At 42.8% G+C, this 12089-nt stretch overlaps 1 protein-coding gene across 1 annotated transcript; it reads left to right on the top strand.

Moving 5' to 3' along the window:
• Nucleotides 1–1022: 1022 nt before the first annotated feature.
• On the top strand, nt 1023–11090 carry tmem229b (transmembrane protein 229B). Its single transcript, XM_041061103.1, has 2 exons — nt 1023–1266; nt 10441–11090. Exon 2 carries the CDS (start codon nt 10494–10496, stop codon nt 11088–11090), a length of 597 nt encoding a protein of 198 aa, XP_040917037.1. The 5' UTR covers nt 1023–1266; nt 10441–10493.
• The last annotated feature ends 999 nt before the right edge of the window (nt 11091–12089 follow it).

The following is a 12089-nucleotide window of genomic DNA, read 5'->3' as shown; positions in this document are numbered from 1 at the left end:
ACTTAAGTGTTTGGGTTTCAACACCGCTCCTGGCTCTCTCTAAAAACAATACAAAGAGAAAGAGACGTTACTTCTGGTGCAGGTGTCACCTCTTCTTGTGTCACTGGATATATGTGATGGTTCACACCTCTTCAAACTCCTAAAATATTCATCCAACTGGAAGCCCGGAGAAAATAAACAGGGTTACTAAAAAGGTCTGAAAGTGTGGGAAAACAAAAACATTACCAAGTGTTTGAAAGTTTAAGAACAAAAGTCTGAGCAGGAATGAGGAACAATGGATGTTTGGATGTGATGCACATGTATAATATATATATTTTTTTTGAAGAATGAAGTCTATTTTAGCTAGAAACTGAAATCAGGATCAACTACCTGCAAGGTGTAAACAATAGGCATTAGAGAAAATCTGTGTATTTGATATGAAGCTACACCCAGCAGCCTCATTAGCTTAGCTGGAGATGAGGAAACCCCTGGTTGCTTAGCAACCCTATCAAGTCTGGTATTAACCACACGTGTCCCATTAACCAGTGCAACACACCAATTATTTTCACATTTTGATTTTGTTTATCTTCACCAGAGGAGACATACAGTGTTAATGATTGAGCTTTGAACATTGCCGGTAAGCAGACTTTCTAACTTTTGGACAGGCACAACTTTTTTTTTTTTTTTAGCCAGGCTAGCAGTTCCCCCTTTTGCTAAGCTAGCTTTCTAGCTTGATGTAAAATATTCAAACTTCCTAAAATTCACTATTCCTTTTAAATGTGCTCATACATGCATACGGCTACGGTGTGTGTAGTATGTGCGTGGTGTATGTAAAGGATCAATGTGGGAGATAGAATTAGGTGTTATTGTGTCCATACGTTATCCAGGAAGTGGACAGTGTTATCCTAATGGTTGACGGCTAAGCTTAAATATTAACCAAGCCTGTTTACACCCTGCGGATACACACGGGCGGACTGAGAAGACTCTCAGTCCGGTGACTGTGAGTCTGGGGGTCTGGACTCTGAGCTGCGGTGAGGAAATGGTTAACCAGAGATGCAAGAACTGCGTGACTCTGTCTGAGCATGTGCTGCCGCCGCCGCCGCCGCCGCTGCTGCTGCAGTGAAGTAAAATGGTCAATTCCCATCCGAGGGCAGAGACACCGTGGAGGAGAAGCCGGGGACAACAGACGAGCAGCCACCGAGGCGTCCTGGACAATCTGACCCGGTGTTGAGATTGATCGGCTCCGGCTTGTGTGCTGAGGGAGACACCGCAGAGCCAAATCTGAAGGTAAAAAAAATAAAATAAAATAAAAAAATAAGCCTGCACTGTGGATGATTCATGTCCGTCTGCAGGAGCCGACTGCTCAGCGACATGTATTCAACATGTTTGGCTGTAGGAAGCGTGTCTGTTCATGATAACAGCTTATGTGTTTGTGCAGCTTGTGAGTGATCTGAATTTGTAGGTTTTCTGAATTTACGCAGCCTCCGATTGCGAATTGCGTTCGGCTATCCTTAATGAGTGTTTGCTCGCAAGTTGGCAGCTGTGAAAGCGTGTTTTTTTTAACCGTGTCCCAAATTTAATGCACTGTAACTTGTGCAAAGAGAATAGCTGGACGTTTAGTTTAAAAACACGATGAATTCCCCTCAATTCGGCGTGTTTTTTCTGCACAGTTGGGCTGTTACACCTGTTAAAATATGGATAACTTGCCATGTAAGCTTTGATGGGGACACTAGCAGTAGCCTGTGCATCCGATCGAGTCTTGTAGATTTCAGTGATGCTTCATGAGGGATTTAAAAGTCTTTCCAAGTCTCCCCCTACGTTTAATTTTAGGCTTTTTTTTCCTGTAATTATTCGTAGAGGATAAACGTACCGCACTGCTCAGCGGGAAGGAGGCGTGATGCTGCTGCAGCGGAGTCCCAGCAGCCGGGCCTGCGCAGTGGCCCGTAGTTTCCAGGGACAAAATATGATGACTTTGGCCATCTAGCATAATTGCATCCCGTGGAAAGTATATACAGAACTGATTCATTGCTGTCATTGTGTCACATGACAACATGGTTGCATTGATGTTATTTGTTTATTTTTATTTATTCATTTTTGCTCAAAAACTGGGCTGTATATAGGGGCTGAGGGCTGGATTTCTAAAATCCCTTATTGATTTACATACAAGGCCTGCAGTTCTCTATCATTTGGGGTGAGATAATCCCTGCTGCTGCCGAGGCAGCCTATATTCCCCCCTCAGCCTTACACTGACTGTATTGACATGCTGGACCTATTTATAACCCACACAACAGCCTTCACAGCAAGGAATCCTAGAATGACCCGTGACAGAAACAAAGGTTAAAATAACATTCACCCCATCACCCCTGCTCAAACAGGCCTATTGTTTTTCCCGATGCACTAATGCAGGTTTTTCAGCTAAAGCATCTACCCTCCCTGTCTTCATGGTTTATTCCTGCAACACTAAATTAAGGTAGAGTTAATGTGGATTTTTTTTTTTGACAATGATCAACAAAAAGACAGCTGTTGGTTATATTCACTTAGAGTCAAGGCACTTAAAATCGATTGCGGAGTAAGAGAAGAGTGTCCTTGCTTGCTTGACCAAAGTTTTCCTCTGTTTAAAGATACGGATCCCAGTCACAGTTATTACAAAAGGACTTTTAGGACAGAATATTAGCTTAACACAGAAACAGTATACACGTGTCGGGATATATGCAATGCACGCGGGAACTTAAACTTGAAAAAGTTTATTTTTCAACTGTAAAGTGTCCTACTCAGCACATACTGTGGCCGCATATTGGTTCTTTAATAACCAAATACCAACTGACCAGTATCAGTCAAAGCGATTAGTTTGATCTAAGTGTGTATAAGTAGGTTTTGATTTAGAAACCCAACTACATCTTTAGAGGGATAAAAAACATATAAGCTCATTTTACTTTGGGTTAACACACAAACAGAAGCAGTAAATAACATTCTAAATATTTGTTAAAAGCAGGTGACAGTTGAGCTCCAAACCTCTTTTGTTGTTCAAAGATCTTTGTCCCTGAAACCTTTGCACAGCAGCCAGCATCAATTATGCATTGTCAACGATTGATTATAAAGCTTCTTTGTCTGATAACAGATTAACATGCGCATGCATCCCTCCATTAGAGGCATTACTCTCCGTGGCACTGTGATGACCAGTAAATCTCCTGCTTTCTCTGTAGCTGCTCCAAGATTTCTAATCTACAGGGCATGACCCACATGCTATTCAGGACAGAGGGCTTAGCTCCCATGTCTTAGGGTCTCTCATTAAACTGCAGACAGTTCAAGGGTTGTAATGAGTGTGTGTGGGAGAAGGGGTGAGGGGAATGGACGAGAGAGAAGATGTGTTCAGAGAAGTTTAAACTCTTAAGGTCAATTTGTTTAAAGGTAATTTAGCGGATATTTATTGGGTTTTTCAGAAACGGGCAGAGAGGCAGTAAGTTACAGAGGAGAAGAAGAGGTAGAACAGAAAACCTTCCCCCAGCGGCTTAGATAACTCTAAAGAATGGATTAAAAGTCGGCTGATTGTGCTCCCAGCCCCAAAGATAAGGCATCATCCTGAAGATTGAACAGACTCCACACTACACTAAAACATCAATATGTGTAATGTGACCGTTGAAGTGACCAAGAGGCGTGTTGTTCCAATATTTATTACCCACCTTCAGCAGAAAGGATAGCATTTAACAAAGCATCCTTATTATATAACTAAATCTCAAATCAGTATATTGGATCATGCGTCACTGAAAAGTGACGAGACAGCTCTTTTGAAATGTCGCCAGGTTACAGAAAAACTTTTACACATGCATCTTATATACTGTGTTAGAGACAAAGAGTTATGAACCTCAGGTAACCTCAGATTGGATTTCTTCACAGTCAATAGAGTCTTTTGGATGTGAACCCTTCAGAGTGCAGCTCCTGCCACTCTGTTTACAGAGCGCCCTCCTCCCCCACCACCCTGCCTGTTTTGTTCAGGCTTTCACCTTGCGGATATAGAAAGGATGCCTACTATAAAGTTATATGAGCCTCTGTTGGCTGTGCTGCTGCGTCTAGGCTTTTAGTCTCAGCCCTCATGGCGTCTCTCCAGCTCTATCAGAACCCGAACTTGTTTTGTGATGTGATGCTTTATGTGTCTCTGGGGGAATCTCTGGATTTAGGGAAGGTGGGGAGAAGTTCTTTATAAGAACACTGTTTTGGAAATTAAATAAGTGAAATATGTGAATAGTCTCCTACAACACATAGAATAGTTATGGTCTTTGGTAATCTTATATTCTTGGTATAAGTTTTTTACATTTTATCCCTACAAGTAACCCCCCTGGTTGCCGATCTATTCCTCTGTGCATCTTTACTTTTCCAATCAAGCCTTTGTGGTTGTGTTGAATCTTGTCCTCCAGCCTCACCTAAAGGACCGCCTGAGTCTCCTCGCCGGGCCAGTTGACCTGTGAATCCATCCTTCTCTAAAGTATATCTGAAACGATTAGTCACTAATAAATTAGTCGAAAGTGCTGTTAGGAAAAACTCCTACTATTTAGATAATTGATTCATTGCTTAAGTCCTTTTTTAAGCAGCTCCTACATTGAGGATTTGTTGCACTTGTTCGTTTGTTGTAGCCCCATTCCAAAGTAACATCTCTAACATGTACCATATGACCTTTTTTAGAATAACTCTCTTCTGTGTCGTCACTTTTATAACACATTTTCACTTCAATCTCTTGGCCGTGATGTACAGTAGACAGTTTGGCAGAGCAGGGAGACCACCAAGTTTTGGCCCCGCTTCCAAGAAGGTAACACAATATCATGGCTTGTTGTGATTCTCTCCCACCGTAAGGCTGCACTATAAATACATATCAACACGCTGCTTAATCCCACATGCCAGGGTGTGCTGATGCAGGCTTTAGTGGGCCAGTGAACCAAACCCTATACTGTATTTTGTTCATTAAAATATATCTGATGAAAAATAAACGGTAAAGAAAAGTTTATCATGATGACGCACAAGAAAACTTTGAGTTTGACCTTTTCAAAAAAATGTATAATCAGTGCTTTGTTGCCCAAAAGCATAATGTTTTACAGGTCTGAGCCCAAACATAGAGTTTATAGTCAGTGAAACCAACAAACCAAAATATACACTGAGGTCATATGCTTCAAACGTAGTGCTTGTTGAAAACTGACTGAAACAATTACTTGATTATACAAATAGTTGCTGATTATTATTCTGTCGATCGTTTTGCTGATTCCGCTCTGGCTCTAGTTTATTTCAAGCACACCTTAATCTTAAAGAGCATTTCAATCCGTTTGCTTTAGACTTGCTCCGGGTGGACAACGGAGTCATGTGTGAGTGAGTGAGCGCCAGCTTGCTGTTTCAGGGATAATTGATCTGCCTTTGCAATTGATCAGGATCAGTTTATTTTGTGCTGCCGCGGAAGATTCTCCCACACCCCCGAGCTTGTCCTGTCCATCTCTGTAACTCCCCACCTCACCTGACACCCATCTGTTGTCACTCACTCCATCACTTGCTTATCACACACACTGAGAAGCAGGTTTGATCAGGATGAATTAGTGGTGACTTAAGAAGCCATAGACCTGTTGTACTGTTTGTGCAGCAGTCAGCTGTCAGATTAGTGAAACTACAAATAGGGTTGCAACTCAGTTATTTTCATTATTGATTAATCTGCCAGTTATTTTATCCATGAATCAATTAACTGTTCAGTGGGAGGATAACGAAACAGAGAAAAATAAGCGTTTGACATCTTCTTAGCAGATATGCTAAATAATTGCTGAATAGAGCAAATATTTCACATTTGTTCTTAATAGGTTACTAAAACAATAAATTGATAAACAGAATTGTTGGTGATTGGTCGTCTGTCAGTCAATTAAATGACAAATCACTGTCTCATCAGCTCACCGGTATCCTGGCTTGTGTATTTAAGGACAATAGGTGCAGAACAGAAATATTATTCTAGAATCTACAGTAATTTCATGATGACTGATGCAACTGCGAGAGCATGTTTCTCGCAGCTGCTGTTTTCATCATCGGTGATGAAGCTGTGGTTAGGTCACCTTGGTCACTGGCACTTAACTGCATTGGATACTGCTGGTTTCTATACACTACACCGCAGCCTCCCAAAGTGACCTTCCAAAAGTCTGCATAGGCCTGGGATCTGTGCCACAGCCAAAGCCACAGAGCTACAGTACATGAACAGGGATTATATTGTGATGTAAGGGCCCGCAATGTGTTAGGTTTCTGATTAAATCTCTGTGTCAGAGTTCACAGCTGTCAGCATGCTGTCGGTGCAGTAAGGGCGCTTCTTTGTTTTTATGTTCACCCTTGACTGACTCCCACATCGGTGTGTTTTCTTCATGCTCGTCTTTGTTTACCTGCTGTCGGAGTAGTGTCTTACTGACAGACTTGTCAGCTTTGTTTTCACCCAGAACCTTCAGTTGCAAGCTTGTTCCTGCACGCTCTCTTTCTCTATCTCCCTCTTTCCCTTCTTGTTTCATCTAAGAGCACACAAACTCAGTTGGTGTCTTCCCTCTGCGTCCCCAGACAAACCCCCGGCGCTGCAGGGTTAGACTTCCCTCCCTTTCCGTTCAGACGGCACCCCACCTGCATTGTGTCTCCCAGTGGTCATCATGAGGTTTACAAAGCAGGCAGCTCTATCACATCTGCCATTCTGATCACCATCACACTGTGATGTCCCGTAGCGGGGTTCAATAGAGTGCAATGGCGAAGCGGCTTGCCGCAGCGAGAGCTGGCACGAACCTTGCCGATCAATACATTGGGCCGATGAGAGAGGCGGTGGGGCGGTGGGTTGGTGGGCAATATCCTACAACAGCTGCAACAACAACAACAGCGGTGGAATCAAATAGCACCCTGTGTGTGAACTGTGTCATGCTGAGGCAACAAGTCGATAGATGTGCCTAAATACACACGGAAAGGGTAAGTGGGGATGTCCTAGAAGCCTAGGGTTTCAAGACTCTGTAAAGTCACTGCAGCCGCCGTTTGAATCCGGACAGGGACCTTTGTTATATGTCACCCCCCAAACCTCTCTGCTCTAATTTCTTGTCAGCTCCCCAATGGCAAAAATGCCCAAAAAGTTAGGTAAAAATTTATCTGGGATGTCAGACGTTAACACTTGAATTTTTACAGTCAAGTCGAGACTAAAAGTGTACAGAAAAACACCAACACCTGCTAGTAGTAATTCCAAGTCGGGTATGTTAGGAATTTATGGCAGCTACACTATCTCCCACGGGGCGAGACACACTACAGGAGTGTCAACAAACCAGTGGCAAAATGGCTACACAGCCATCATTGTTGGCATTTATTCAAAGGAAATCCAATATTAACACGAATGCAATTCATTTAGCTAATTAAAAAAGAGCCACATACCGTTTGTATGTGGCTTTACTTGGAGATGAAATGCTCCAATTAGTTCGCTGTCATGCAAGTCATTTAGCAACCGTTATGATGTTACAAACAGTTAGCAGCTATGCATGCCACTTATGTGACTGTCACTAGCAATTAGCAGCTTGGCTAGCCAAGTAGCAACTGCAACCATAGTTACAGTCCCTGTATCTCTTACAGCACTGCCTTAACTGTAAACTTAAATGGTCTGAAAATGCTGTGCGAATGAACTTTTGACAAGTTTGACTGTCATTAGTTTTAAATGTCAATATATCACAATATCATTCATTCACTCTTTCCATCTGCCTTAGCATGGACCTCAGAAATCTCAGAAATCTGTTTGCTGTGTTACAAAATTTCTCTCCTGCTGTTTTGTGGCATAAACAAATGGGCCTTTGCACTGTAAACAATCTGAGAGATTTCCACTGACTGAGATGCTGCCAAACTTCTTAAGGAGTCATTATGATAATCCTGATGTACTTAGGACATGAGACACTGATTTATGGGTATTGAACATCTGAAATCTTTACACACCTAAAAAAAAAAAAAAAGTACAGGCTCATAGGAAATTAAGACATCTCCCCCACCTTGTCAATACAGGCAGTGCTATTTAAAGCCTCTAAAATTTCAAGTTGACCTGGCTTTACCTCCCCTGAAATAACTATTCACCCTACATGTATATCAAAGAAGAAACTATCATCCATACAGATTTTTAAACATAGTAAACACATTGAGATTTGATGAAAAGTGGATTTTTTTTTTAAAGTACAGTGAATGAGTCTGTTCCTTGCGGGCATTCTTCTCAAATCTTTTCTCCCACCTTTATGAGTATATATAGGCCGTTTGGCAGGAGGTTGAGTGTTTCATGGATGAATATTGCATTACAAATTTTTCATCATTAGCAGCTTAGTGGGCATGTGAGTGTTGAACAAATGGTGTCTGTGCAGGCGGCGGAGAGGAGAGGCGAATGGAAAGAGAGCAGGGGGAACTGAATTGTGAAAGAGGGAGAGAAAAGTGTGCGGGAAGAATGAAGGCATGTGATCCCATGTGAGGGATGTGAGTGATGAGAGGAAGAAAAAAGGTAGCAAACAGAGAGAGTGTTTGGATCTATTACAGCAGTGCTTTGACACAGTGCAAATATTATATTACAATAGTCTGATGTTTTGGGAAATACGCTTTTTTACTATGATGATAAGAGTTTGATGAGAAGATTGATATCATTCTTATGTGTGTATGGTAAATTTAAGGCTACAACTAGCAGCCAATTAGCTTAGCTTAGCATAAAGACTGGAAGCAGAGGTAAACAGCCAGTCTGTCTCTGTCTCATGGTATTAAGCACTGCATGTCAATGTCCTGAAAGCTCACAGATAAACACATTGCATCTTATTTGTAATTATGCTAACCAATATTAAGGGATACATCTGAGAGGAGAGTACAATCTCATCATTTAAAGTTGGACATTTTTATTTTGTTTGTATTTGTATTATTTGTATTTGTATTTATTTATTTATTTTATTTGATAATTCCAAGACTATTGGAGTCAAGGTAAAGCAATATTCTTACAATCTTTTTTTGCAAAACACTGTTTGACTCAGACTTGCCTGGACAGAGAGAGAGGGAGAGTTTCCCAGGCAGGCCAGCAGTGAAAAGATGGTGTAAAGGTTTAGAGAGGTCAGTTGGTCCATCACTGTGGCCCAGTTCCTCACATGAAACCCTTGTTCCTTGTTTGGGAGAAATGTGCTAATCCCCATGGGCCCACTCTGGGCCCCAGCCAGCCTTTGAAGACAAAAAGAGCCAAAAAAAAAATCGGCTTTTGTTCTTCAGACAAGCTTTTGTACTCCTAACCTCTCTCTGAGCTCGTATTTTACAGAGCGGTTATGATCCATTGTATAATGGTTGCTGTTATGACACAGTTTCCTCTGGAGGCATTGTATAGTAGATGATATACACTCAGTGGCCTTCTCAGCCATGTGGTCTTTGAACTCCTTGGTATGATGCTGTTTGCCTTCAGTGTTTTTTATTGGACACGCGGTGTGATAAATAGAGTAGAGGAAGGATCCAACCTTGCGTGGGCCTCCTGACACCTGATACCAAAGACTGTGTGCGTCAAGCTGCAGGATTAGGAAAAAGAGCACATGATGTAGGCAGTCAGATGATAAAGCTATACCTTACATAAGAAACCCCCTCAGTCGGTCAGTAAATAGCATCGACTGAGGGAGGGCTGTAGAGTTTAAGTGCTCTGCAGCCCTGTAGGCTCTAATTTAATCTTTCTGATGTCAATCAAGTGTTTCATTGCCTTGTCCTTAATTGAACTTCAGCTTGGCAAGCTTGTTTGCAATTAAAGTTTTAATCTTTAAGATTTCAGTCCTCGTTGATTTGGCAGCACAGTGGTTACTGGAGATAACAGCAAGAGTGGTTCAGTGCTACAGGTCCCTAATTGGTTTATCTCTTTACAGTGTGGCCAAACAGACAAAAGCTGTTTTAATAAAGAAATCAGGCAGTTCCATCTCGGGTTTTTTTCTCTCCATTAAGTCATGAGAAACCATGATGATTTCATGCTGTGCACAGCACAAGCAGTTTTCCATACAACAGCAATGCACAGTAAAAGGAGCGGGTTGCTTTCTGAAGAGTTTGAGGTGTGAAGTCTGTCGCCTGCAACTCATTCATCTAACAGCTCACTATAGCTGCTTTTTAAAATGCATTACTCCCTGCAGTGATCTGCTGTGACACGTGGGAAATTACTGCTGTGCTGTTTTTGTAGGTGCATTGCTGTTAGCACTAGCGTCATTAACAGCGCTGGCTTCTTCATAATAAAAGCCTCCCCATGTTTTGCCAGTTGGGCGCTTTTATTGTGAATCAGCGGCAGTAGGAAACGTTTGGATTAGCAGTAATTTAGCACAGCTCTGACATGATGTGAAGAGAGTAAACTGTGAATGGTGAGACTATTATCAATTATATAAAATTGATTATAATATGTAATAATAATGATAATTGATATAATATGTTGCCTTTTTTACGTTTCTTTCTCTTCCTTTCCTTTAGGCCTGCATCTCATTAGCAGACAGAAGATTTTAGTGAAGGAGAGACGAGGAAGGATGGTGACCTTGGAAACCCCAGAGGCTCCTGTGCCTCTGACGGCGCTGTCACGCTGGTACCTCTACGCCATCCATGGCTACTTCTGTGAGGTCATGTTCACCGCCGCCTGGGAGTTTGTGGTGAACTGCAACTGGAAATTCCCCGGCGTGACCAGCGTCTGGGCTCTGTTCATCTATGGCACCTGCATCCTCATTGTGGAGCGGATGTACCTGAAGCTGCGCGGCTGCTGCCCCGTGCTGCTGCGCTGCATCATCTACACTTTATGGACATACCTGTGGGAGTTCGGCACGGGGTTACTGCTGCGCCAGTTCAACGCCTGCCCCTGGGACTACTCCGAGTTTCGCTACAACTTTATGGGATTGATCACGGCAGAGTATGCTGTGCCTTGGTTCTGCGCCTCCTTCATCGTGGAGCGCTTGGTCATCCGCAAAACGCTGCGGCTGCGCTTCCACGAGGGGCCCGAGGACGGCTGGTCAAACCATCGGTCGGATGATGGGGGCGGAGGAGGAGCAGGAGGAACTTTGGGGGGTGGGAGGAGGAGGGAGAGGAGCAGAGGGATGGGAAATAGTGCTAACGGCTACCTTAAAGGGGAATGAACCACGGTATCGAAGGAAGGACACAGTCTGAAACCAGCCCAATCGCTCTGCTACATCCCTTCTGCCCTCCTCAGCCAATTTCATAAGCAGTCCTCCCCATTAACTGTGTGGGGTTAAGACAAACAGACAGCTGTGTAGACTGGCCTGGTGTGCAGAGGTGTACAGAGTATCAGAACAGCCAGAAAACAAAACCTTACTGGAGTTTAAAACATCCATATCACTCACTGTGTCCTCCACTGTCAACAGAGGCACAATAACTCCATGCTGCTGTGTTCGCTGCATCTCATAATGCACCCACCCATTTCCACGTGGGGTTGACCTTCAGGAGATCAGGGTCTTGGCTGACCAGGACTACACTTTCAATCTCTGCTGTCCCATAGACTGCAAAGAACTTGGGATGAAAAAACAAACAGCTGGTGCAAGGATTTGTGTTATCGTTGTGAAGCGGAACAAAGGAACAAGTATACAGTATTTGTGTTTCAAGGGCACATCAGTCTATCTGAAAGCAGAATGCTTGCTGCATAGAAAACATAATAAAAAAAAAAGTAGCTGCAATTGTAACATGTCCTTTTTAAAATGTACATACTGTCCTTTAGTATTATTCAAAGTACTGTAGTAATGTAGCTACAAAAGGCTCTTCAAGAACATAATGTCCACCCTGGAGCAATGTGTCCGCTTATGTCATGATGAATGTTTTCTGCAGTTAGTGAATACCCACAATGCCTGGGAAAAAATTGCATGAAAAAAAAAAAGTTGTCTTCCAATATAATATACATTTTTACAGCGCTCATTCAGCAGTCATACTGTACGTCTCTCTTGAGTCAGTCTGCTGCTTGTGTGTTGGGTGGGGACGACGGGAGCTCAGGAGGTTAGAACTGGTCGACTAATTATCGTGGCCGGTTCCCGGTTTCCTCCTCCTGATCTCGTGTCGAAGTGTCCTTGAGCAAGACGCTGAACCCCAAACTGCTCCTGGTGAGCAGGTCATGGCCGTGCATGGCA

The sequence above is a fragment of the Toxotes jaculatrix genome, chromosome 17, assembly GCF_017976425.1.
Source record: "Toxotes jaculatrix isolate fToxJac2 chromosome 17, fToxJac2.pri, whole genome shotgun sequence".
Classification (NCBI taxonomy): Eukaryota; Metazoa; Chordata; class Actinopteri; family Toxotidae; genus Toxotes; species Toxotes jaculatrix.
This window is presented reverse-complemented; position numbering and strand designations above follow the sequence as displayed.